General features: G+C 39.3%; 1 protein-coding gene across 6 annotated transcripts in view; it reads left to right on the forward strand.

The window, feature by feature from the left end:
- The window catches only part of CEP192 (centrosomal protein 192), a 141,997-nt gene that overhangs the window by 2,716 nt on the left and 111,947 nt on the right, over positions 1 to 27,334 (forward strand). For 5 of the 6 annotated variants that reach the window (XM_075529886.1, XM_075529890.1, XM_075529889.1 and 2 more), the window contains 3 exons: positions 9,949 to 10,116; positions 14,790 to 14,915; positions 18,910 to 19,070. In XM_075529886.1, the coding sequence (XP_075386001.1) occupies positions 9,953 to 10,116; positions 14,790 to 14,915; positions 18,910 to 19,070 (451 nt within the window). In that variant the 5' untranslated portion in view covers positions 9,949 to 9,952. Of the gene's footprint in view, positions 1 to 9,948; positions 10,117 to 14,788; positions 14,916 to 18,909; positions 19,071 to 27,334 lie in introns of those variants that run through there. The other variant, XM_075529891.1, reaches the window with a different exon arrangement.

Raw genomic sequence — 27,334 nt, forward strand, 5'->3', positions numbered from 1 at the left:
AAGTGTTAAATTTTAACCTAACTCCATCTGCATTAATCCACTTTCCAGTCACTTGTCTGATAGCTAGATTATTCACACCCCTGAGGGGATTCTCCTGAGGCTTAAATTCCCCCCCCCCCCCCCCTGCTTAGAATTTAAGCCCCAAATCAGTTCCTTTCTTGGGGCTTGGGTTTTGTTATTGGAACTGTCATTGACATAGGCTGGTGTGCTTCCTCCATGTTTACTTACTGACTTTAAAAAAAAAATCATTTTATTGGGGGCTCATACAACTCTTACCACAATCCATCCATCCATCCATTGTGTCAAGCACATTTGTACATTCGTTGCCCTCATCATTCTCAAAACTTACAAGGTGGCTGTTTAAGGTAAACATTTAAGACCCCAGACACTGTTCTAATAGCTAAGTACCATCTGATTTCTTCACCACACTGTGCTATAGCACCCCTATCTTCTGAGATCTCTTCACGAGGGTGAGCAAGCATTGAACAGGGCCTTGTCATAGAGCTAATTGTTCTTAGATTGGGTCTAGAGTTAAATGTGAATGCCCCCAATTTACTCATGTCTATTGTTTATCTGTTTCTGGTTGACTTTAGAGATAAGATTATTATTTTATTATAGCATCAATCGTTCCCCTCGGGCAATTGCTAATTCTATTTGATAGTATCATCAATTTAACTAATGGTATAGAATTAGAATACCATTGAGAAAAGGAAAGTATACATATATAGGACTTCTTTTTAGACCAAAATACATGGAATGTTTACATACACTGATTTAAAAAAAGTGATTGGACACTGCAAATAATGTTGGTTGGTGATAGGGCTCATTCTATAAATGTGAAACTATCCTACTGGACTAAGATGTGTTGTAAAAAAGCAGAGTATGACAATTACGAATATATGGTAGCTTTGAATTGCTATTTATTAGGTATCATAGCCAGAGATTTGAACCAATGTTCAATGATTTCCATTTCTATAAATGTAGAATAGTAATCATCTGTTTTTTTATCATACTAGAACAATTTAGTCTTAAGTCCAAGAGAATATTTCTTGCATTTTTAATAGTTTTATTGGCATATGCTTCATATCGTACAATTTAATTGTTCAATCATATTATGATTTGTATAATTATCACAATTTCAGAACATTTTCTTGGCAGAAAATATAAAAAATGAACAACTTTAAAATGGTCAAAAGGGAGATTAAATGATGAGGTGTTGATGTTTAGCATAACTACATGTGCTATAATCTACTTTCCAGTGCTGCTCTCTGAAGTAGGGCTATTCACCTCCCTTCGCTGTGTTCAGAGGGATTCCCTGGAGGCTTACTCCATGAGGGAACCCTGCAAAGGGATTTGAGGCTTTCACTATCATTGTAGCCTTCTCACAACTGGAGTTTCACAATTTGAGCTTGATACCATTCCTTACTTTGGATTTGGATATTTATTTGTGATCCCAAGGGAGTATTTCAGTTCTTTTAATCTGCTACAGGTGTGTTGAAGGAAAAGTCTGGTTTGCATGGTGGGGTTTCCTAATTGAATCCTTCAGGTGTAACCTATGAAGAATGTTGTGCAACTAGGAAGGACACAGTCTGAAGTCCTTGTTGGTTATAGCACTTGGTCTGGGTCACCAAGGGCTGCATAGAAACTCGGTCAGAAGTGCTTGATTAGAGACATAGGATGTATTCTCCCATTAGAAGAGTCTATATAAGTAATGTTAAATGTTTTTCCCAATGACGAGTTGTCCCTCTTGGTTTACCAACCATTAAAAGTGAAATCAACTTTTTTGAGATAGACATGTACACCCCCTCTACCTCTGACCTTGAATTTCCATTGAAGTTCACTGCACATCCTGGTAGGAGTTCCTATTGATTTGGGGTGATGGCCAACCAATGCTTTAATAGGAACTGCTTGGCATTCTCTACCCACAGCATGAGGAAGTGAACCCAGCAGAGGCCAGATCTCCTCTGATGAAGTGAATTTTGAGCTGTGCCAATAAGGGGATATGAATGGTGAGCTTTCAGCCTGCACACTTGGGAGACTGGATTAGAAGATTACATGACCGAAAACAGATAACCTACATTCTTCTACTGATGAGCTTTTGTCCTCTTTCCAGCTTCTTGCTATTGTGAACTGTGCTACAGTGAACATAGGAGAACTTAAATCTGTTTGTGTTGTGCCATTAACTTCTTAGGGGTATAGATACAGCAGAGATACAGCAATAGCTGGATCGAATGGGATTTTTATTCCCCGTTGTTTTAGGTAAACAATTTTAAACCACTAACAGCTTTATGGGAGAAAGACAGGGCTTTCTACTCCTATGTGTTGCAGGCTCTGAAGCTCACAGGGGGCAGTTCTACCCTATCTTATAAGAGTTGCCATTGATTCTAACAGTGAGTTAGAGGTTTATTTTTATTGTTGATTTTTAACTCACCCTAGGTAATGCCATATTGCTTTCCACTTGGGTACAAGACTGCCAGCAGATCTCTCTGTATCCGCTCCTGCTTTGGTTGTTTTCTTGAATTGGTGTATTCTCGAGGGCATAGGGTGATGTCTCATCGTTTTGATTTCCTGGATGATTAGTGATTGTGAGTATTTTTTCACATGTTTGTTAGACATTTGAATGTCATTTATTGTGGGCTGTGTGTTCTTTACCCATATTAAATTGGATTATTTGTTTTTTCCTTAGTGAAATGTTACAGAATTTTACAGATTTTAGAAATTAGTCCCTTGCCAATGTGTCATTGCTAAAGATATTTCCCAGCCTGTGGGCTCCATTTTTACTCTTGTGATGAAGTCTTGATGTTTATGTGTCGTCTTATTGTAGATCTCAGTCATCTACATTGTCTTCTGTGTGTGTCTTCTTTATTATAATTCATACCATGTGTACAACCTGCAGTAGGGCCTTTCATTTTGTCTCTTTTCTCATTGATGCTCTTTATACCTCTGGGATTAACATTTAAGCCTCTGATCCATGTTGAGTGTGTTTTTATGCATGGGGTGAGTAATGGGGCCCTTTTCATTCTTCTGCGATGGACAGCTCATTTAATGTTGGGTGTTTTTTTTTTTTAATTTAATGTTTTTGGCCCTTGTTGAAAATCAGTTGCCTGCAGGTGAAAGGGCTTACATCTGGGTTTTCTATTCTGTTTCCATAGTCTGTGTGTCTCATTTTATCAGTACCATTTTGTTTGTTTGTTTTTTTACCATTCTGTTTTGACTGTAATTCGTTTGGAGGTCAGGGAGTGTAAGGCCTCCTACTTTGTTCTTGTTAAGGAATTATTTGCTTACCCTAGATTTTTTCCCTTTCCATATGAAGTTGGTAATTAGTTTTTCCATTTCTTTTTTTTTTCCTCTTTTCTTCTTTTACATTTTATTAGGGACTCAAACAACTCTTACCACAATCCATACATATACATACATCAATTGTATAAAGCACATCCATACATTCCCTGCCCCAATCATTCTCAAGGCATTTGCTGTCCACTTAAGCCCCTTGCATCAGGTCCTCTTTTTTTCCTCCCCCTCCCTCCCCATTCCCCCCTCCCTCATATGCCCTTGGTAATTTATACATCGTTATTTTGTCATATCTTGCCCTATCCGGAGTCTCCCTTTCCCCCTTCTCTGCTGTCCCTCTCCCAGGGAAGAGGTCACATGTGGATCCTTGTAATCAGTTCCCCCTTTCCAACCCACTCACCCTCCACTCTCCCAGCATCGTCCCTCACACCCTTGGTCCTGAAGGTATCATCCACCCCGGATTCCCTGTACCTCCAACCCTCATATGTACCAGTGTACAGCCTCTGTCCCATCCAGCCCTGCAAGGTAGAATTTGGATCATGGTAGTTGGGGGGAGGAAGCATCCAGGATCTGGGGGAAAGCTGTGTTCTTCATCGATACTACCTCACACCCTAATTAACCCATCTCCTCTCCTAAACCCCTCTATGAGGGGATCTCCATTGGCCGACACTTGGGCCTTGGGTCTCCACTCTGCACTTCCCCCTTCATTTAATATGATATATATATACACATATACACATACATATATACATATACACATATATACACATACATACACACACTTATATCTTTTTTTTTTGCATGATGCCTTATACCTGGTCTCTTGGGCACCTCGTGATCGCACTGGCCGGTGTGCTTCTTCCATGTGGGCTTATTTGCTTCTGAGCGAGATGGCCGCTTGTTCACCTTCAAGCCTTTAAGACCCCAGACACTATCTCTTTTGATAGCCGGGCACCATCAGCTTTCTTCACCACATTTGCTTATGCACCCATTTGTCTTCAGCGATCCTATCATGGAGGTGTGCAGTCAATGATATGATTTTTTGTTCTTTGATGCCTGGTAACTGATCCCTTTGGGACCACTCGATCACACAGGCTGGTGTGTTCTTCCATGTGGACTTTGTTGCTTCTGAGCTAGATGGCCGCTTGTTTCTCTTCAAGCCTTTAAGACCCCAGTCACTATCTCTTTTGATAGCCGGGCACCATCAGCTTTCTTCACCACATTTACTTGTTCACCCACTAGGCTCCAGCCGTTGTGTTGGGAGAGTGAGCATCATAGAGTTCCAATTTAATAAAAGAAGGTATTCATGCATTGAGGGAGTGTTTGAGTAGAGGCCCAAGGTCCTTCCGCCACCTTAATACTTGACCTATAAATATAGACACATAGATCTATTTCCCCATCCTCCTATATATATTTGCATGTACATGTCTTTGTCTAGACCTCCATGAATGCCCTTTGACTCCTAGCTCTTTCCTCCATCTCCCTTTACCTTCCTCCTGCCCTACTACCATGCTTCATCGCCACCTGGGCTAGAGTATACCTCTTCTCTAAGCAACCTTACCCTTGATCATTTCCCACCAGGCCTGCCACTCCCCCTTCTCTACCATTTGGGGTCCCATGTTTTCCCCTTGTCCCTGGGTTTGTTAACACCACTTCCTTACCCCCCCTACCCCCCCACCCCAAGTCCCCCCGGAAGTGTCGGTCCCGTTGTTTTTCATCCAGATAGTTCATCCAGCCTGTCCTATTCAGACAGACCTGTGGAGTCACTAACATGCACGAAAACTAGACAGAGGAAAACAAAGCAACAGTATGCAACCAGACAACAATAACAAACCACTGAGAAAGAACAGAACAAAACAATTCACAAGAGAAAAGCTTGTAGTTAGTTCAGGGATCGTTTGCTGGCCCTTAGGAGCGTTTTCCAGTCCAGTCTGTTGGGGCACCACGCCCTGGCCCCAAAGTCCACTTTCAGCATTCCCTGGGGACCTTGCCACTCCATTCCCTTGCTGTTCCACTGCACTCCCCCAGTGATTTGCCTCGGTGTGGTGGGATCAGGTCAGGTGCAATTCCCACACTGTGTCTCCGGTGCTGTCCCCTGTATCGCCCTTAGTCACTGAGGGGCATCATTTCTCATAGTGGGGCCAGCCATGTTGTTCTCTCTGTGGACTGGCTGCTCTACTCAGGAACATCATCCTCACGGCCTGGTGGGCCAGGCTGTGTTCAAGCACCATCAGCTTTCTTTACCACATTTGCTTTTGTGTTGTAGCCTTGTTCTCATTTGTTTCAAGGAATTTTTTTTAATAGCAGTCTCTACATTTTTTCTATTATTATTATTCCCCCCCTCTTCATTTTATTGAGGGGCTCTTACAAATTCAAGGAATTTCTTAATTTTTTCCCCAGTTATCCAGTCATTTTTAAGTATATCGTTTAATCTCCTTGTGTTTGGCTTTATGTTCTTTTTTTCTTCTTTCTGTTACTGATTTCTAGTTATATAGCATTGTGTCTGAGAAAATTGATTGTAGGATCTCATTAAATTTTTTATTAGGCCTTGTTTTGTGTCCCAACGTGGTCACTTCTCAAGTATATATTATGTGCACTATAGAAGAATATGTACTGTGCTGTTTGAAGTGGGACGATTGGAATATGGTTAGGAGTTGACCTGGTTTATTGTATTGTTATCTATTGCCCTTCTCTTTTGATATTGAGTTTCTTTGCAGATGATCTGTTTTTCCGTAAGGGTGGTATATTGAAGTGTCCTTTTCAAGCTGTGTGTTTCTTCAATTCTGTGAGGGTTGGATTGGTGTATTTAGGATTTTCATTGGGGACATATGTGTTTATTATGATTAAGTTTTAATGTTCTGTTGCTACTTTAATTTGTAATGTATTTTTGCTTCAGTATTTTAATTGTCTTGAAGTCTATTTTATCAGGGATTAATATTGCCAGTCCTGCTTATTTATGGTTGCCAATAGTTTAGTAAAATTTTCAAAAAAATTTTTTTCTTCATTTTTTGGTTTTTAGTGTATTTTTGTACTTGTGCTTAAGGTGTGCTTCCTGGGCAGCATATAGATAGATCTTGTTTTGAAATCCAATCTGCTGCTCTGTCTCTTTAGTGGGCATTTAATCTATTGATAATCAGTATTGTTATTGCTGACAGTGCTTTAAAAATTTTTTTTGCTGTTGTTTTACTACGTGGGGTGTTTTTTCTCTCTTTTGGTGGTGGTTTTATTAGTTTTTTTGTTTCTCTAATTCTGTGTTGTTTTTATTCCTGTTTCATTGTATTGATTTCTGGGTGATGTTTTCCTGGTATGTTGCTGCTGGAATCATCTGTTACTGGTTGCTGATTATGTATTGATAGAGATCCTGTTAATACTTTTTTTCAAATTGGTCTGTTTTGTGAATTCCATTAATATTTCCTTGTCTGGTACTACTCCTACGGTCCGCCCCCCATATTTAAAGGATAATTGTGCTGGGTTTAGAAATCTTGATTGGCGCCTTTTTTTTTAGAATATCACTTATGCCAGTCTGTTGTCTTTTTGCTTGCTTAGTTTCCGTCCAGAAGTCTGAGCATATCCTTATCTGTTCTCCTTTCCCTAACTATACTCAAGATTCTCTCCTTTCACATTGAAACTGGAGACTTTTACTACTCTTATATTGTGGATTTTCTTCTGGCATTTATCCTGTAGAGAATTCTCTCAGTTTCTTGAAAAGTTATTTTTTCCTTTTTTATGATGTTTAGGAACTCTTCCATGAATCTCACACCATTTTCTCTGTAGAGCTTTTGGTTTCTTACTGTTTGGGGATCCCAATGAGACGGAAGTGGTTTTTCTTGATAGTGGCCTACACAGTTCTCAGACATTCTTTGAGTTACTCTGACTTTTTGTTGATTTATTTTATCAGTTGTAGGTAGATGAATTGTCTTTGTGCTCACTGATTCAGTTTTCTTGTTCTATTTCTCCAGTCTTTTACTTTGTTTTCTAATTCTTTTATTTTACTGTTTATTTTCTGATACTCCTTTTGGTGTATGTTGTTTAGTTTTTCAATCACTTCCGTTTTCTCAATAACATTCCCAGCATCTCTTGAAGGCACTTAAGCACCATTCTTCTGAATTATATTTCTGGTAATTCCAAGTCCTCATTTTTAGAGTACTCTGTTGAGTTTGGTTGATTTTTGGTTGTTTTCCTTACTTTTTTTTTTTTTTTACATCCCCCTTCTCCCTCTTGTAGGGGAACCAGGGGATAGGGTGGTATAGTGCAGTTGACTGCTGTTTCCATAGTATTGTGGTCTGGGTTTCTGGGTCATGTAAGTGTAGTTAGCTCTGTCAGTTGGCATTGGACATGGCTAATAGAAGTCAGAAATCATACAACGGGAAAATAGAGAAAAGGGGATAAAAATGAGTAAGTGGAGAAGATTTGGAGAAGAAAAGAGAGTACAAATAATAATAGGCCATTTGAATGGATCAAAGAGGTTTGTAAAACTAATGGGAAACTATTAAGAGAGTAGAAGAATTAATAGATATCATGCAAACATGTTTCATGAGTAAAGGAGAGAATGAGCAGAAAGAGAGAGTGTTGAGGCAGTTGGAAGGAGTATTGAATAATCAGATCAGAAGCAAGGCCTTCTGTATCCATGTTTAGAAGATGTAGAACTGAAGATGAAAAAGAAGAGGAAGAAGAAAAAGAAAGGAGAGGGATAAGGCAATTGTGTAAAGAGGCAGCCAAGGGAAAAAAAATAGTGTGGTGTGTATGAGGAATTCTCTTTCCATGGCAGCATTACTGTGGGCAGGTCTGCATCATCATGTTGGCATCACTTTTTTTTTTTACTAATTAAAAAAAATTCATACAGAAAGAAAAAGCACACACCTTTTTGAGAAGTGTGCAGATGTGGCCTGTTTCTTACTTGGAGGACAGTTTATATGAAGAGGGCTAGGGCTGCATGGGAAGAGGAGCTAAGAGGGAAAGCAACAAAACACCAAAAACTCTGGTTTGGGTGGGGATTATCGATCTTTTGTGACAGTTTTTCAGAGCATATGCCTAATGTGTTGGAGGCGAGGGAGAGGGGAAGCAGGCCAAAGTGGAAGGGGAGTGCTGGTGGAAGAAAAAAAGAAAGGAGCCAAAGAGGAGGAAGAATGGGGATAGCTGAGTGCAAATATCCCTCACTACCCAGTGAGGATAGCTGCCCAAGTGGTCTTCTAACTACCCAGGGCCCCAGAGGCTACACAGGTATCAGGACTGGCTGGGTATGTTAGAGCAGGGCCAGGGAAGGATCGGTGGCCACCAATGTTTTTATGTAGGTTGCCACTGTGTTTTATCCGTGTGTTTTTGCAGGGGCTGGGGAGTACACAGAAGCTGCTCTGGACATTGGGCAATGGAGAAGGGGGAATCAGTAAGTGTTGCTGATCTCCAACTTCAAGAAAACTTGGGATATTTATTTTTTAACTTGTTTTTCAGGCTTCCAGTGAGCAAAGGATTTCCCTCTTGATGGGCTTTCTTTGGTATTTGTTGAGGAGGTCATCCTGTGCTTACCTGGAATCCATATTCTCCCATTTATTTTTAGATTACTTCTCGAAACCTATTCCAGTAGGCTGTTACCATCATAGCCATAGGAAACCTCTGTAAAAACACTTAACATTTGGTGTCATAGTTGGTCAGGAGCCCTGGTGGTTCAGTGGTTAAGTGGTTGGCTGTTAGCTGCTAGCTGCTAGCTGCTGACTGAAAGGCTGAAAGGTTGGTGTTATGTCAGCAACACCATCATTCTTCCATTGATGGGGATTTACATTGTTTTCACATTTTTGCTATTGTGAACAGTGGTTTGTGGAGGACGAGGAGTTCAAAAAGTTTGTTGGAAAATTGCATTTTCTTTTAATTTTATTTTCCACCAACGTTTTGTAGGCTTCTTTATTTGTGTCATTGTTTTTATCAAAAATATTTTCAAGTTAGAAGTGAACATCTGAGTACTCTGATCAGGGCCAAGTTGAACAAAAGGCAAATTTGGGCTAAAAGTTCACTATATGTTAGAGATTCTTTTTTTTTTAATGTTAGAGAATTTATGTCTTTCTTTTCCATACTTAGACATGTGTGCCATTTGAACTATTTTTGCCTTGTCCCTATATCAACTATATTTTATTTAACTTTAAATTTTTCTTGAATTGACTCACATTTTAAAACGGTCCTTACTCATTTTTATTCATAATCTCTGAAATTATGGCTAGATTTTGCTAGTTACATTTTTATGTATTAAGTTGACAATGTAGACTATTTGTTCAGATATTTCTTAAATAATATAGATCTGCTGTCAGTGTTAGGTTTTTGCTTTTCTTACTAAGTATGTTTGTGGCAAGCTTTATACTTTTCTGTACTACACCAAGGGTAAATTAAACTGTGTAGTTATTGAATTGTTATGTTGATTTTAAGATATCTTGATGTTTATATTATTAGTTGTAAAGTCAACAAGTAGTCTGAGAATTACTGTATATACTCATGCATAAGCTGAGTTTTTCAGCACATTTTTAATGCAGTTTTTGTGGTAAAATTAGGTGCCACAGCTAATATTTGGGTCGGCTTATACTAGAGTGTATATGGTACTTAACCCCTGTATATTTGCCAGTATTTCTTGTTTATGGTAAGATTTTATTTATAAAAGTATTTTTGTTATTGCAGTGAGATGGAAGATTTTCAAGGTATAGCAGAGGAGTCATTTCCAAACTCTTTAACCAGTTCATTACTTGCTAATAGTGGAATTTTGGAAAATGTCACTCTTTCTTCAAATCTGGGCTTGCCTATTGCCGTTTCCACACTTGCTAGAAATACAGCCAACTCTAATGACAGGTAAGATTTATTTGAGTGATCTATATTTTAATTTTTATAAAATTTAGCATGCATTGATCCTTAAAGTTGTTTAGTCATGCTTGAACATTTTGTTTTATATGTGAGGTAGATAACCAATTTTCTAAAATCAATATGGAAAAGGTAAGACTCTTTCCCATCTAATTTTCTCATTGGGTATGTAGGTGAGTTTGGCTTGAACACCAGGAACTCTTTTTTTGGTAGTTTTTAATTTATTATTATTATTTAATCATTTTATTGGGGGCTTTTACAGATTTTATAACATTCCATACATCAGTGTATCAAGCATCTTTGTACATATGTTGCTATCATCATTTTTTCAACATTTACTTTCTATTTGAGCACTTGGTACTAGCTTCTCTTTTTCCCTCTCCCTTCCCCCCTCCCACCCTTGTGACCCCTTAATAAATTATAAATTAATATTGTTTTCATATCTTACATTTACCACTGTATCCCTTCACCCACATTTCTATTGTTTATCCCCCTGGTGGGGGAGGGGGTTATGCATCTATCACTGTAATCGGTTCCCCCTTCCTCCTCTCCTCCATGTTTCCCCAACCCTTTGTATTGCTATTCACATTTCTGTTCCTGAGGGGTTTATCTGACCTGGGTTCCATGAGTTGTGAGCTCATATCTGTACCAGATTTTGTGCTCCGATCCAGCCAGAATTGAAAGGCAGGACTGGAGTTATGATAGTAGGGAGACAGAAGGGGTGAGAAAGCCTTAAAGAACCAGAGGAATATTGTGTTTCATCTGTGCTATACTACTCCCTGGTTGACTCATCCCTTCCTGTGACTCTTCTGTGAAGGGATGTCCTATTGTTTGCAGATGGGTTTGGGGTCTCTGCTCTGATCCCCCTTGTTCTCAACAATATGTTTTGTTTTGTTTTGGGTCTTCTTGTGCCTATTACTTGATTCCATCGATCTCTCATGATCACATAGGCTAGTATGCTTTTTTCCGTGTGGGCTTGTTGCTTCTCTGCTAGATGACCGCTTGTTTAACTTTTAAGACCTTTAAGACCCCAGATGCTCTATCTTCTGATAGCTGTGCAAGACCCATAAAAAAATCATTTTATTGGGGGTCGTACAACTCTTATCACAGTCCATCCATCCATCCATCCATCCATCCATCCATCCATCCATCCATCCATTGTGTCAAGCACATTTGTACATTTGTTGCCATCATCATTTTCTTTCTACTTGAGTCCTTGGTATCAGCTCCTCATTTCCCTACTCAACCCCCGCACCCTCTTACAAACCCTTGATAATTTATAAATTATTATTTTGTCATGTCTTATAATGTCTGACGTCTCTCTTTACCCACTTTTCTGTTGCCCTTCCCCCCAGGGAGGGGGTTATATGTAGATCCTTGTGATCGGTTCCTCCTTTCTACTCTACCCTCCCTCTACCTTCCCGGTATCACCACTCTCACCACTGGTCCTGGGGGGATCATCTGTCCTGGATTCCCTGTGTTTCCAGTTTCTATCTGTATCAGTGTACATCCTCTGTCCTACCTGGATTTGTAAGGTAGAATTGGGATCATGATAGTGCGGGGAGGAAAAGCATTTAGGAACTAGAGGAAACTTGTATGTTTCATCTTTGCTACACTGCACCCTGACTGGCTCGGCTCTTCCCCGAGACCCTTCTATAAGGGGATGTCCAGTTGCCTACAGTAGGACTTTGGGACTTATGCACCTATTTTGTCTTCAGCGATTGTGTTAGGAGGGTGAGCATCACAGAATGCCAGGTTGTTAGAACAAAGTGTTCTTGTGTTGAGGGAGTGGTTCAGCAGAGGCCCAAAGTCCACCCACTTCCTCAATGTATAGCCATATGTACCTGTACATAGACTAATACCTCTATTTTTATGAATTAATTTAGTTAAATAAGTGTACATCTATATTTATACCTCTACACGTAGCTTTGCTTCCTAGAAGGTTTTTCTGTTACCAGGAATATTTTGATCCATTTTGCTTTTTCTTTCTATAGTTTTTTAAGTTAACATTAATTCAGCCTTATTATAATCTTAATTAGTGAAATTGAAACAGAATTAAGGTATAGGATTTCCTCGTGAATAAGTAGGAATGCCAAGCTGTGGCAAAAAGGGATAGGAATCAGCATCTGGGGAATGGTCAGATTTGACTTTCCTCTCCACTTCGCTCTGTTGGTTTCATTTTCTCTTTAAGTACATTGGATTTGTCTGCTTTTAATTTAATGTAAACATGGCAACATAATGAAATCTTATGACATTGTCCTAGCTTATCTTTATAATGACTTTTCATTCTTTAGTTGTGAAAAAATGGTGTCGAGATGATGTTATATGGGAGATAGCTGGGGCTATCTGCTTCTGTAAAGACTTGAAGTCTCTAAAACTCAGAGGGGGTTCTACCCGGTTGTATAGGGTTGCTGTGAGTTGGAATCAACTCAATGACAGGGAGTTACAAAGTCAGTGGCTAGATGGTTCATATTAAGCAATTCACAGCATTGTAGGACACCCTCTAGCTCTTCTCTTCTAGCCATTGGCCATTTCATATTTGAAGAATTAATTTCCCTTTCCAGTCATCGTAATTGTAAAACCAATACTCATTGTCATTGAGTCAATTCTGACTCATAACTACCATATTGGACAGGGTAGAACTGCTCCTCTTGAGTTTCCAAAACTGTAACTCTTTGTGGGAATAGAAAGATTTGTTGTTCTCCTACAGAGGAGCTGGTAGTTTTGAACGACTAACCTTTAGGTTAGCAGTTCAACATATAACTACTACACTGCCAGGGGTCCAGTTGTAATGCACACTCGTTATCTTCTCCTGCCAAAACAGTACTTTGAAGAATCTTGTATTCCATTTGGAACCTTGAGTTTCTATATAAGTGAAGTCCAGTCCAGAGATGACCATCAAATTGCAGCAACTTAGACCAGCTCACAATATCAAATATTTTTTTCTTCATTTAGTTGGGTTCTGGTCAGCTTATTCTTTGTTCAAGCTTTGTCAGTGGGAATCACCCCTAAGTTCGAAAGTCAACACATGTCTTTGACTTCAGACTAGCCAGCCTTTTATTTCTCTCATTACTGTATGAGATAAGTCAGTGGCATGGGATAAGTAAATGGGCACCACTTTGTAGGCTCAGGAAACCACAGTTTCCTGCATTTTAGACCAGCTAGCCTTTTTTTTTTCTTTAATCCCTAACCTCCTGTGCTAGATCAGTGGGTACAAAGAGAATGTATTAGTCTGGGTAGACTAGAGAAACAAATACAGAGACACTCATGTGTGTATAAGAACGACCTTTATATCAAAGAGCAATTGCACATTAAGAAAACATCCCAGACCAGTCCAGATCAAGTCCATAAGCCAGTATTAGCCCCTATGTCCAATATCAGTCCACTGATGCAACACATGCAATGACCCCGAATGCAGGTAAATCACAGGTCTGTGGGTAGAAAGTCTTATGGATGCAGATGGAACCATCTCAGCACTGGCATGGGTCTCTGTGTGGCTCCTCCAGCTCCAGGGCTTTGGTTCCATCAGGTGTCTCCCTGTGGCTTGTCAGCAGAAAGACAAGCAGAGTGAAGAGAGTGTATCTGGTCTCCAGTGAGCTATTTATCTCCGCAGCTCCTCCAGATGAGGTCATCAAACAGCGACCTGATTGACAGGCTAGACTCCACCCCTTCATAAGTTGACAGATCATGTAACTGCCACAGAGAATATGTCTAAACTGAAATCACCTTTTCATTGCTGTACCTCCTTCACAGGTAGCCACTACAACCAGCTCCCTTGAATTTCTATACTAGATTGTCTTAATTACCCTTTAATGTCCATTTCTTACAGCTTTTTTCCCTGATGGTTACTGGGGCCGACTTTGCATTCATCAACGGCTCAAAATAAAAAGGCCATGTGATCATTTTTTTCCCCTTCATGTTCTCTTTTTAAAATGCATTGCTCTTCTGTAAGCAGTCTTGGTTGGCCCTCTATGCCTTTTTAAATGGAAATTTACTTGCGTGAAGCTTATTTAGAACCTAGTGGGATTGTAGAACTAACTACATCATTCATTAGAGTGTCATACATGGTCCTACTCCCACAACTATGCTATGTCCCTTGTTTACATGATCTGATCCCCTTGCTGGGATCACATGTATGTAGTCCTTCAGAATCTTTTGGTGGGATTTACACAGGCTATTGCTAGAAGCCATAAATGGCACTGCATTGGTCAACTTTGCTTGCCTTAGAAGAGCTAAACTTTTGTTTTCTTAACATTGGTTATTTTTTCCTTTTTTACAACCAATTTCAATATACCTGATTGTTTGTGTCCCACTATGACACTGGATCTTTGTATAATGTGTGAATTTTATCCATATTTAAATATCTATTCACTTTCCCAAACTTTTTCAACTTATATATTTGTAAGGAACATTATCTTTATCTTTGGGATGCAAGCTTTGGATTCGTTCTCTTTTAGCTTTAAGTTTTCTGTGATTATCATGTAATACATAGACAGACTTCTTTGTTGATACACAGGCTTCTTGTGCTTTGCACATTGGGTGATAGTGTTGGAATACTGTGTACCCTATTTGATTATACACCACAAGGTTGGTTTTTCTGTCATGCTGAATTTTAAATAAGCATAATATAATTCTTAATAATTATAGCAATTTTTTGGTTTTAGGTATTCTGACATCCAGGGATCTTACTTAGTAGAAGAGAGATTTTCAATTCCATCTGAATCATCTCACAGTAGCCAGCCTGATACTGAACCCAAACAGAAGCTACAACTTAGCTCCCCTGATGATGAGTAAGTTCATTTGTTAATCTTTATGCTAATACATGTCTCACACAGTCTTATTGGAGATGAAAATATGATTGTGACTTAGTGTCTAAGAAATCTTTGACCATTCTCATGATATTTTAATCACAAAGATTTTCTATATGTTTTATTTGTTGGCAACTATACACAGCAAAACATCATCCTGCCCAAAAGTTTGTACGTTTGCAATTTAGTGACATTGATTAAGTTTTTCAAGTTATGCTGCCATTCTCCACCATCTTTTTCTGGATTTTTCTTCCCTCAATATAGTCTCAGCTTTCTACAGTATTTTCAATCTCTATATATCTATATATCTATATTAATATGCCTATTGAAAAATGTAGCAAATTGCAAGGAAAACACAGAAGGTCTGTAATTTTACTAGTTAGAGCATCCTTTGATTACATTTTCATTTATAATCTTCCAGACATTTTAATGCATATATAGATGTGATAATGTGTTTTTTACAAAATTGAACTGTTTATAAACAAACATACTTTTATAGGAATTAGTGTTTTGTATTATCTCCTGTTTATAAACATACTGTTTATAAACATGAGCTTACCTTTGACTTAAGCTTATGGCAGTTCTTGTACTAACAGCTTCAATATCGAGATGGAGAAACTGGAAACTGGATTATAGTTTGAGCTGGAGCATTGTCTCAGGCACAAATGTTCAGTTTAGAAAAATATGGAACTGTTTTTTCCATCTATCCTGACATGTTTAAACCACTTATTTTTTCATTCTGTGATGAAATTTTCGTATACCTGCTCATGAACGAGGAAGGCCCTGGGACACTAGACCTAACCATTAATAAGTAGTTCTGGTCGTGTAGTGGGTTTTGCTTTGTACTGCTAAATGCTTACAGTATTTACAAATTTGGAACCACCAGTCATTGAGCAAGAGAAAGATAAGACTTTCAATTCCGGTTAAAATTTAGTCTCAGAAACCCATAGGGGCAGTTTTACTCTGTTCTGTAGGGTTGTTATGAGTTGGAATCGACTTGATAGGAAGCTAGTTTTGCTTTGGTTTCTAAAACGTTTGGTTTCGTATTAGTATGCAAAATAATGAATTAGTTGCTTTTTGGAGCTTTTAGTTGAGGTTCAGTACCCTTTCCACTTGTACTTGCTGGTGAAATGGCTGTGATGTGCTGATAAAGATTCTGTTTCATGCTTTGTTTTGCAGTCGTATTGGCAGAAAAGTTCCTTGAAGGAAAAACATTTTCAACCATAGAAGGGTAAAAGTCAGCAGAAGTAGAGGAGGGGTAGAGATAAGAGCAGACACACAGGGTGAAAAGTAAACTTCTAGCACTTTTGGTAATTTAGAAAATTTACTATTTTGACAAATATACCCATTTCCTTTAAGTCTTATTTTTGAGAAGCCATTTTTTTCCCTCTAGACATGGTATTTTTAAATATATTTACCGCATGTACTCGTGTATAAGCTGAGTTTTTCAGCCCATTTTTATGTACTTTTTATGGTAGAATTAGGTGCCTCAGCTGCTGTTTGGGTCGACTTGCACTTGAGTATATATGGTATTTAGGAAAGGACAAAATCTCATTCTGTCCCATTGTAGAGAGAATTGTTAAATGCTGCTGAGTCGATTCCTACTCAGCAACCCCATGCACAACAGAAAGAAGCAATGCTAGTCTTGCTGTGTCCTTAGAATTACTGTTAGGTTTGAACCCATTGTTGTAGACTTTGTCATTCCATCTTGTTGAGTGCCTTCTTTTTTCTGGTACTGTACTTTAGCAAGCATGATGTCCTTTTCCAGGCACTGGTTTTTCCCGATATGATGTCCAAAGTACCTGAGATAAAGTCTTGCCATCATGGCTTTGAAGAATTCGTCTAGCTGTACTTGCTCCAAGATAGAGTTGTTCTTCTGGCAGCTCATATTACTTTAATTCTTTTCAACTACTGATCCTTTTTGTTTCCAACTTTCATATTCTATCTCCAGTAATTATCAATACATTTTGATTGCATGTTTGATCAATTTCTGACTGAACGAGAGTTTGTAGAATGTTTAAATTTCTATATCACTGACTTCAGTGGTTGGTTTTAAATTTAAATAATAGTTGCCTGAGCTGATCTTTTGTTATATATGTATGGATATCATCCTATCATTTACAGCTTTGTTCTTCAGTGCACTTCTTTAAATGATGATACATGCAACACTGCTTCTCTTGAATTTATCATACCTGGCTTAGTACCTGTTAAAATGGCCAATACCTATCCAGCTCAGCTCACTAATGCTGAGGACATAGATCTTTATTTGGCCTACTTCATATTTGAAGACTTACAATTTTGCTTGGCTCTTTGTATATTCCATGTTCCTGTTATTAATGGAAGTTTACTCCTTTCTTTTCATTTCGAATTGTGCCCCATCAGCAATGAAAGTCATGAAAACTTGGCTCCATCCAAGTGATTAAGGTTAACTTTACTCTGAGGCGGACACAGCTCCTTACTTGTCATATTTTGAGTGCCTTCCAACTTTTTACACTGTGTCAAACAGTGTTTACGTCTATTCTTTAGGTTTTCAGTGGCTAATCCTTTAGCAGTGGACTGCTAGTCTTTCCTTTTAGTCTATTGTTAGTCTGGAAGACCTGCTGACACCTACCCATAATACGTAACCCCTTTTCAAGTAGCCTATTTGCCCTTTTCTGACTGACATTTCACTCAGCATATTTTCAAAGACTTGAAATACTAGTGGCATAGCTCCAACCTCTGAGTAATATGCAAGCCATTACAGTATGACAAACTTGACAGTCTAGTTGGACAGAGTAGCAATATGGTAGACTTTTTTAATTTTGGTAGACCATATGCTATTGGCTTACAAACTACTGATAGAATTCCCTAGACAGAAACTGCTTATGGGACTCGGAAGCTCCTTCTTTCTCCAACTGAGTGGCTGGTGGTTTGTCAGGGGAAACCAGCCCCTAACACATCATTACGGGTCAGGTAGGTGCAATTGTACAGCGATAATAAGTAAAGATCATGGTAAAGTTATAGAGAGCATGAGAGATAGAAGTGAAGTATTGAAATAAATGGAGTCAGTCACGATTCATAGTAGCATGCTCACCTCAGCCCCACTCGATGGTCCACGTGGAGGGAGGGAGAGAGAGATATTTAATGCTAGCCCAGGCTTTTTATCTTCTCTGGGGATGTGCAAGCCCCCTAATTACAGGTGAGGACATACATCCCAGGAAGGGGCTGTGCTATAATAGGAAGAGGAGGGATTGGGGATATACATGTGACAAGTGGGCAGATCCTAGGTTTAGGATAGCAACTTAACTTTGACCTATTCTCTAGATCTCCATAGAACCCATTATCAGGAGGGTGTAAACCCCACCCACTGGAACCAAATAGATGACTTCTGGCGTCCATTGTCTTTAACAGCAGGGAGTGGGACCTGCCATATAGTCTGGCAACTGATTGCCCTCAGGAAGGATGCCTGTGAGCATCTGACCTCCCCCCCACAGCACAACTCATAACCACTGTACCCCAGGGCTCCTGTTATTTCTGAGTTAACTAATATTATATCATAAAGGTGGCAATATGAACTCACATAGCAATTACCCAGGAGAAAGACCTGGCAGTTTGCTTCTCTGAAGATGATAGCATGTAAAAAACCCTCTGGGGCAGTCAGTTCTGTCACATTGGATTGTAATGAATAAACAGCTAACTAAATGGTACCAGATAACAACGCTTACTTGAATGTAATAAAATTTTTAAAAATATCATTTTGTTGGGGGCTTGTACAACTCTTAGCACAATCCATCCATCCATCCATTGTGTCAGGCACACTTGTACATTTGTTACCATCATCAGTCTCAAAACATTTTCTTTCTACTTGAACCCTTGGTATCAGCTCCTAATTTTCCCCCTCCCAACCTCCCTCCCTCATCCTCGATAATTTATAAATATTTTTTTCTCGTGTCTTACACTGACCGATGGGTAGTAAAAATTGATATCCTACTTCTAGGGAGAAAAACCATAGAGAAACTCAACATTTGTCCAGTGCTGTCATAAGAGAGTCAGCTTTGCAAAATGAGATAGCAGGAACAGAAGAGGAGCTGCAAGCTACAAGATCCTTCCAGGGCCACGATAATTTCGATAGAATTTCACTTCTACAGCAACTACAAGGTATCTGAACTATTATAAATTTTTTTCTGTTTTAAAATTTAAATATTTTCTTCTTTTTCTTAATTATCCTACCATCATTAATTTAAATTTAGCTCCCTTGAAGCAAAATTTCTTTTCCCTCCTACATCTGGAAACCACTAATCAGCTTTCATTTTTTATCCTTTGCTTATTCCATATAAATGAGGCCATACAATATTTGCCACTTTGTTACTGACTTATTCCACTCAGCATGTTTTCTGAGTTCACCTATGTTGTGTGTATGTCAGGACTTTTTACCGCTATGTAATATTCCATTTTATGTATATAGCATATTTTGTTTCTTTCCATTTATTGATTGATAGATATTTCAGTTATTTGTACATTTTGATTTACTGTGAAAAGTGCTGTAATGAACATTGGTGTTCAGTTTTCTGTTTTCCTCATTTTTACTTTTAGATTTAGACCTAGGATTGAGATTATTTGAATATAATAAAAAAATTCATACATTGATTCCATGTTCATCCTTTGCAAGAACTACCAAACTATTTTCTACAGTGTTTTTTAATTTATTACTGTTTTTAAGGAATTATTAAGTCAAAATTAAAAACAAAAAAACACAACACCACCTTAAAGTTCGAACAACAAATACTGTTACTGGGAGTTCACAGATGTACCTCAGGTGCAAGGTCCCTCATTAAGAGACAGATGGTTGAGGTTTCTACTCTCCATATCTTATCTAAGCTCTCTCTCGATCATTGCCATTTTAATTGGGGTAAGAGAGCCTTTTTATATGAGTGACTTTAATAAATGAGCGACTTTAATAAACAAATATCCCCCTCCTCCCCATATTTGCTTTGGCTGCTACTTGCTTTCAAGTTGATTTTGATTCATGGTAACCTCATGAGTTACTGGTATAGGAGGCTGTAATTCTGAATTCATGGCACTCATTGTAGGAGTTGGCATTATCTCTGTCCCCTATGTGGGAAAACACTTGTCTTAGCTTCTCTGGAGATGTTCTTGATGTTACAGGGTTCCTTGGTGATCTCTACATGATACCTATCTTTCTTCTCTTGTATTTTATCTCTCTCTGATTTGTATTTTTATATCTCAAAAGTGATTAATTAGATTTAAGACACACCTTACATTTATATGGCCTATTACCAAATGGGATTGCATACATAGTTCCAGAGGCTAGGATTCCAGTAGAATTTTTGAAGACAAAATTCACTACATAACAGGTGGTATCAAGGTACAGTTTTGATTTTCAACTCCCCTATGATGGCAATTGAGCCCTGGTAGCATAGTGGAGATTATGCATTGGTCTGCTCGATCCCAGGTCCCTCATTGAGGGTGAAAGATGAGGCTTCTTGCTCCCCAAAAGATGTATAGCTTTGGAAACCCACAAGGACAGCTCTTCTGTATCCTATAAGATTGCTGTGAGTTGGAATTGTTTTTGCTTTGTTTGTTTTTAATAGTGTGACCTTGTTTGGTAAGTGTTGTGCTGCTAACTGCAAATTTAGCGACTCAGTCCTACTAGGTTCTTTATGGGAGGAAATTGCTCTCATAAAGCTTTCCAATCTCAAACAGATTTATAGCTGAGCAAACATTTTTTTTAAGCATTTTATTAGGGGCTCATACAACTCTTATCACAATCCATGCATATACATACATCAATTGTATAAAGCACAGCTATACATTCTTTGCCCTAATAATTTTCTTTTTTTACATTTTATTAGGGGCTCATACAACTCATCACAATCCACACATATACATACATCAATTGTATAAAGCACATCCGCACATTCTTTGCCCTAATCACTCTCAAAGCATTTGCTCTCCCTGAGCAAACCTTTTATAGTGTCTCTATGATTCGGGATTGACTTGATGGCAATATTAAATGGTAGACAAGGAGCTATGTTGCAGGGTTAAAGTGCAAGGTTGCTAACCCAAAGGTTGATGATTTAAACCCACCAGTGACTTACTGGGAGCAACATGTGATGATAGCATCTTGTTACCATGCAATTGACAGCATTGGGCATCCTATGAGGCTGTTCTGCCTTGTTCTATACCTGGCAATGGTTTTAATGACCAGTGCTGTTGAATGTCTTTCCATATGCTTGTGAAATGTTTGTTCAAGTCCTTTGTACATTGTTTGATTGAGTTGTTTGTCTTTCTGTTTTTTGAGCTATAGGAGTTATTTCTAATATATGAGTGTAAGTAGCAAAGAATTGCTATGGAAACCATTATTAATATAAAAATTTAGAATGATTGTTTCTCAATATCTAGGTCTAAACACTTTTGGAAGTGGTATTTCCATTTCTAATCCTGGGCTTTTCGATTTACACTCTCAAAAGCGGACTTTTGGCATCCTCGAGGGATTCAAATTGTATTCTTAAATTTTCTTTGAATTTTAGAAACAAAAAGAAGTCTGCAGGGGTAAGATCAGGACTTAAGGGTAGGATTTCCAACAAAATTCTCATGAGTCCTTGCTACCCTCAGAGAATGAGCTGGTACATTGTTGTACAGTTTACTTGGCCTTTTTCTCACCACTGAAGTTTTCAGTTTTCTTAAAATTTCTTCCTAATAAGTTTCCAGGATCAACCTGTATCCTAGGAGCAAAATCTATCAAATTTAGCACTTTGTAGTCTCTTAAACCAGTTGTTATAACCTTGTGAGCTGACATCTCTGTTTTGATATACTGGCCCAGTATATCTCCTTGAAAGCCATTGTTTTGATTGGACATTTTTGTTTTTGAAAGCATCCTAATGAGACTAAGCTACGTCTATTACTGCGAGAACTTGTCTGCAGTTACTGGTTGCAGAGATATTAAAAATATATTTTTTAGTTTGCTTCAATTACATGCCTGCTAAGACTCGAACCCTAGTAGCAATACTTTTTGGCCTGTCCTCATATATAGTTCCATTTATAGGAAATGTCTAGAATAGGTAAATATATAGAAACAGGAAGTAGGTTAATGGGTGCCACTTAGGGGTGGGATGAGGTATAACTGCCAATGATTATAGAATTTCTTTGAGAGTAATACAAATGCTCTGGAATTAATTAGTTGTGATTTGTATTAGAGTGAGTTACTTTAATGTGGTTTTTCTAGCTGTGGTCTTCTAATGCCCATAAATGATTGAGCAGGACAGGACTATGTAAATAGGTAGGACCCCTGGTTGCATAGTGGATTAGCTCTTGGGTTGCTAATTGCAGGCCAGCAGTTTGAACTAACCAGATGCTTGAAGAGAGAAAGTTGAGGCTTTCTCCTCTTGCAGAAATTTACAGTTGAAGAAAGCCAAAGGGACAGTTTTACACTGTTATATCGAAGGTTGCTATGAGTCAGAATTGACTTGATGGTTGGGTGATATAAATAAGGTGCTCTTCAGCCAGTCCACAGAGAGAACAACATGGCTGGCCCCACTATGAGACATGATGCCCCTCAGTGACTAAGGGCGATACAGGGGACAGCACCGGAGACACAGTGTGGGAATTGCACCTGACCTGATCCCACCACACCGAGGCAAATCACTGGGGGAGTGCAGCGGAACAGCAAGGGAATGGAGTGGCAAGGTCCCCAGGGAATGCTGAAAGTGGACTTCGGGGCCAGGGCGTGGTGCCCCAACAGACTGGACTGGAAAACACTCCTAAGGGCCAGCAAAGATCCCTGAACTAACTACAAGCTTTTCTCTTGTGAACTGTTTTGTTCTGTTCTTTGTCAGTGGTTTGTTTTTGTTGTTTTGTTGTCTGGTTGTATACTGTTGCTTTGTTTTCCTCTGTCTAGTTTTCGTGCATGTTAGTGACTCCACAGGTCTGTCTGAATAGGACAGGCTGGAGGAACTATCTGGAGGAAAAACAACGGGACCGACAGTTTTGGGGGGACTTGGGGTGGGGGGGGTAGGGGGGGGTAAGGAAGTGGTGTTAACAAACCCAGGGACAAGGGAAAAACATGGGACCCCAAATGGTAGAGAAGTGGGAGTGGTAGGCCTGCTGGGAAATGATCAAGGGTAAGGTTGCTTAGAGAAGAGGTATACTCTAGCCCAGGTGGCGATGAAGCATGGTAGTAGGGCAGGAGGAAAGTCAAGGGAGATGGAGGAAAGAGCTAGGAGTCAAAGGGCATTCATGGAGGTCTAGACAAAGACATGTACATGCAAATATATATAGGAGGATGGGGAAATAGATCTATGTGTCTATATTTATAGATCAAGTATTAAGGTGGCGGAAGGACCTTGGGCCTCTACTCAAACACTCCCTCAATGCATGAATACCTTCTTTTATTAAAGTGGAACTCTATGATGCTCACTCTCCCGACACAACGGCTGGAGCCAAAGTGTGTGAACAAGTAAATGTGGTGAAGAAAGCTGATGGTGCACGGCTATTAAAAGAGATAGTGACTGGGGTCTTAAAGGCTTGAAGATAAACAAGCGGCCATCTAGCTCAGAAGCAACAAAGTCCACATGGAAGAACACACCAGCCTGAGTGAGCGAGTGGTCCCAAAGGGATCAGTTACCAGGCATCAAAGAACAAAAAATCATATCATTGACTGCACACCTCCATGATAGGATCGCTGAAGACAAATGGGTGCATAAGCAAATGTGGTGAAGAAAGCTGATGGTGTCCGGCTATCAAAAGAGATAGTGTCTGGGGTCTTAAAGGCTTGAAGGTGAACAAGCGGCCATCTAGCTCAGAAGCAAATAAGCCCACATGGAAGAAGCACACCGGCCAGTGCGATCACGAGGTGCCCAAGGGACCAGGTATAAGGCATCATGCAAAAAAAAAAAAAAAGATATAAGTGTGTGTATGTATGTGTATATATGAGTATATGTATATATGTATGTGTATATATATATATATCATATTAAATGAAGGGGGAAGTGCAGAGTGGAGACCCAAGGCCCAAGTGTCGACCAATGGAGATCCCCTCATAGAGGGGTTTAGGAGAGGAGATGGGTTAATTAGGGTGTGAGGTAGTATCGATGAAGAACACAGCTTTCCCCCGGATCCTGGATGCTTCCTCCCCCCAACTACCATGATCCGAATTCTACCTTGCAGGGCTGGATAGGACAGAGGCTGTACACTGGTGCATATGAGGGTTGGAGGTACAGGGAATCCAGGGTGGATGATACCTTCAGGACCAAGGGTGTGAGGGACGATGCTGGGAGAGTGGAGGGTGAGTGGGTTGGAAAGGGGGAACTGATTACAAGGATCCACATGTGACCTCTTCCCTGGGAGAGGGACAGCAGAGAAGGGGCAAGGGAGACTCCGGATAGGGCAAGATATGACAAAACAACGATGTATAAATGACCAAGGGCATATGAGGGAGGGGGGAAGGGGGAGGGAGGAGGGGAAAAAAAAGAGGACCTGATGCAAGGGGCTTAAGTGGAGAGCAAATGCCTTGAGAATGATTGGGGCAGGGAATGTATGGATGTGCTTTATACAATTGATGTATGTATATGTATATGTATGGATTGTGGTAAGAGTTGTATGAGTCCCTAATAAAATGTAAAAGAAGAAAAGAGAAAAAAATGATTAGGGCAAAGACTGTACAGATGTGCTTTATACAATTGATGTATGTATATGTATGAACTGTGAAAAGAATTGTATGAGCCCCAATAAATTGTTAAAATTAAAAAAAAAATAAAATAAATAAGGTGCTCTTAAAAATAGATAGATAGATAATAAAGTGCTCTTGACCCAGGTGGATTGGATAGTTTTGCTAATACAAATAGACTTTGGGGCCAGGGCATGGCACCCCATCATATTCGACCAGAAAACACTCCTAAAGAGCAACCAACAGACCCTGAACTATTCACTAGTTACAGGCTTTTCTTTTTTTTGCCTTTTTTGTTGTTGTTTTCTTTGGTTGCTTTGTTTTGCTCTGTCTTGTTTTTATGTATATTATTAACTCTGCAGGACTATCTAGATAAGATAGGTGGGATAAACAATCTGGAGGAGAAAACAATGGACCAATATTTCAGGGAGACATGGGAGAGGAGAGTGGGGGAAAGGAAGTGGTGTTAATAAACCCAGGGACAAGGGAATAAGTGATCCAAAATTGGTAGCAAGGAGGGTGTAAGAGGTCTGATAGGGCTTGATCAAGGGCAGTGTAACGGAGAGGCATTACTGAAGCCCAAATGAAGGCTGACCATGATAGTGGGACAAGAAGAAAGGAAAAAGAAATATAGAGGAAAGAACTAGGAGGTAAAGGGCATTTATAGAGGTCTAAATACAGGCATGGCATATGTAAATATATTTATATATGATGATGGGGAAATAGCTGTATGTGCATATATTTATAGATTTAGTATTAAGTTAGCAGATGGACATTGGGCCTCCACTCAAGTACTCCCTCAATGCAAGAACACTTTGTTCTATTAAACTGACATTCCATGATGCTCACCTTCCCAATACAATTGCCGAAGACAAAGCAGGTATGTAAGCAAATGTGGTGAAGAAAGCCAGTGGTACCCAGCTATCAAAAGATATAGCGTCTGGGGTCTTAAGGATTTGAAGATAAACTAGTGGCCATCTAGCTGAGAAGTAACAAAACCTACATTGAAGAAGCACACCAGCCTGTGTGATCATGAAGTGTTGATGGGATCAGGTATCAGGCATCAAAGAAAAAAAAATTAAAATTTTTTTAAAGAACAAAAATTCATATCATTGCAAATGAGGGAGTGTGTGGAGTGGGGACCCAAAGCCCATCGGTAGGCAACTGGACGTCCCCTTACAGAAGGGTCTTGTGGAGGAGGCGAGTAAGTCTGGGAGCAGTGTAGCAAAGATGAAACATACAACTTTCTGCTACTTCTTTAATGCTTCTCCGCCCTGCCCTCCTTTCCACACTGTTATCCCAATTCTACCTTACAAATCTGGCTAGAACAGAGGGTGTACAGTGGTACAGATAGAAAAATACAGGGAACCAGTGGTGAGAGTGGCAATACTGGGAGGGTGGAAGGAAGGTAGGGTGGAAAGGGGGAACTGGTCACAAGGATCTACATATAACCCCTTCCCTGGGGCGTGGACAACAGAAAAGTGGGTGAAGGGAGACGTCGGACAGTGTAAGATAAGACAAAATAGTAATTTATAAATTATCAAGAGTTTGTGAGGGAAGGGGGCGGGGAGGGAGGAGAAAACTGAGCTGATACCAAGGGCTCTTAAGTAGAAATGTTGTGAGAATGATGATAGCAACAAATGTACAAATGCACTTGACACAATGGATGGATGTATGGATTGTGATAGGAGTTGTATGAGCCCCCAATAAAATGATTTAAAAAAAAAAAAGAAGAAACCTTAAAAAAAAAAAAAGATTTGTGAGTGGATTTTGTAGTTAGAGTTTGGGATCCTTGCTTTTCCCGAGAGCTGCAGCACTATAGGAGGCAGTGACGTGAGACTGCTGTGACCCAGAGACACTATAGGACTGAGTAGAACTGTTCCATAGGGTTTCCAAGGCTATACATCTTCACAGAAGCACATCACCACATCTTCTGTGGAACAGCTGGTAGGTATGAACCGCTGGACATTTGATTAGCATTGGAAATTGAGTACTATGTTATTGGGGCTTCTTGGCACACACCAACAATTTTCAGTATGTTTTTGTTTTTGTGTTTCTCTCCTCTCTGAAATTGTAAAACGGATTCCACACATTGTTATTTCAGTCCTATGTATTTTAGTTGTGCTATGGGTTAGGCATTGGGCTGCTAACCACAAGGTTAATAGTTCAAACTCACCAGTCTAGAAAGACCCTATAGGGACACTGAATCAGAAATGACTCAGCAGCAGCAGGATACATTTTGGTATGCCATACCCACAGTATAATTATCATAGCTAACAAACCAGATTGTTGTTTTTATTAACATCTAGTGTATCAATCCATAGTTTTTAACTTACTGATGATCTCAAAATGCAAAACTAAACTCCAACTCATAGCAAACCTGTGTTATTATCTCAGATTGCTTGAATTGTGACCACAGCAAGATTCTATTTTGTTTCAGTACCTTTGTTTAGTCTTTTAACATCATATAGATTTTTTTCTCCTGCTTCTTCTCAGTACCTTTGTCTCTTTGCTAATACATGGTCTCATTTCCCTAATTCCTTTATTTGCCACACATCTGTTATAAAGCAAAGATCTTTTTATAAAGTCTTATTTTTTTTAAATCAGGGACGATTGTATCAAGCATATTTGTGCGTATGTTGCCATCATCATTTCCAAAACATTTTCTACTTGAGGCCTTGGTATAAGCTCCTCTTTTTATCCCTCCTTCCCCCAACCTCCCACCCTTATGAATCCT

This window comes from Tenrec ecaudatus, chromosome 13 (genome assembly GCF_050624435.1).
Source record: "Tenrec ecaudatus isolate mTenEca1 chromosome 13, mTenEca1.hap1, whole genome shotgun sequence".
NCBI lineage: Eukaryota > Metazoa > Chordata > Mammalia > Afrosoricida > Tenrecidae > Tenrec > Tenrec ecaudatus.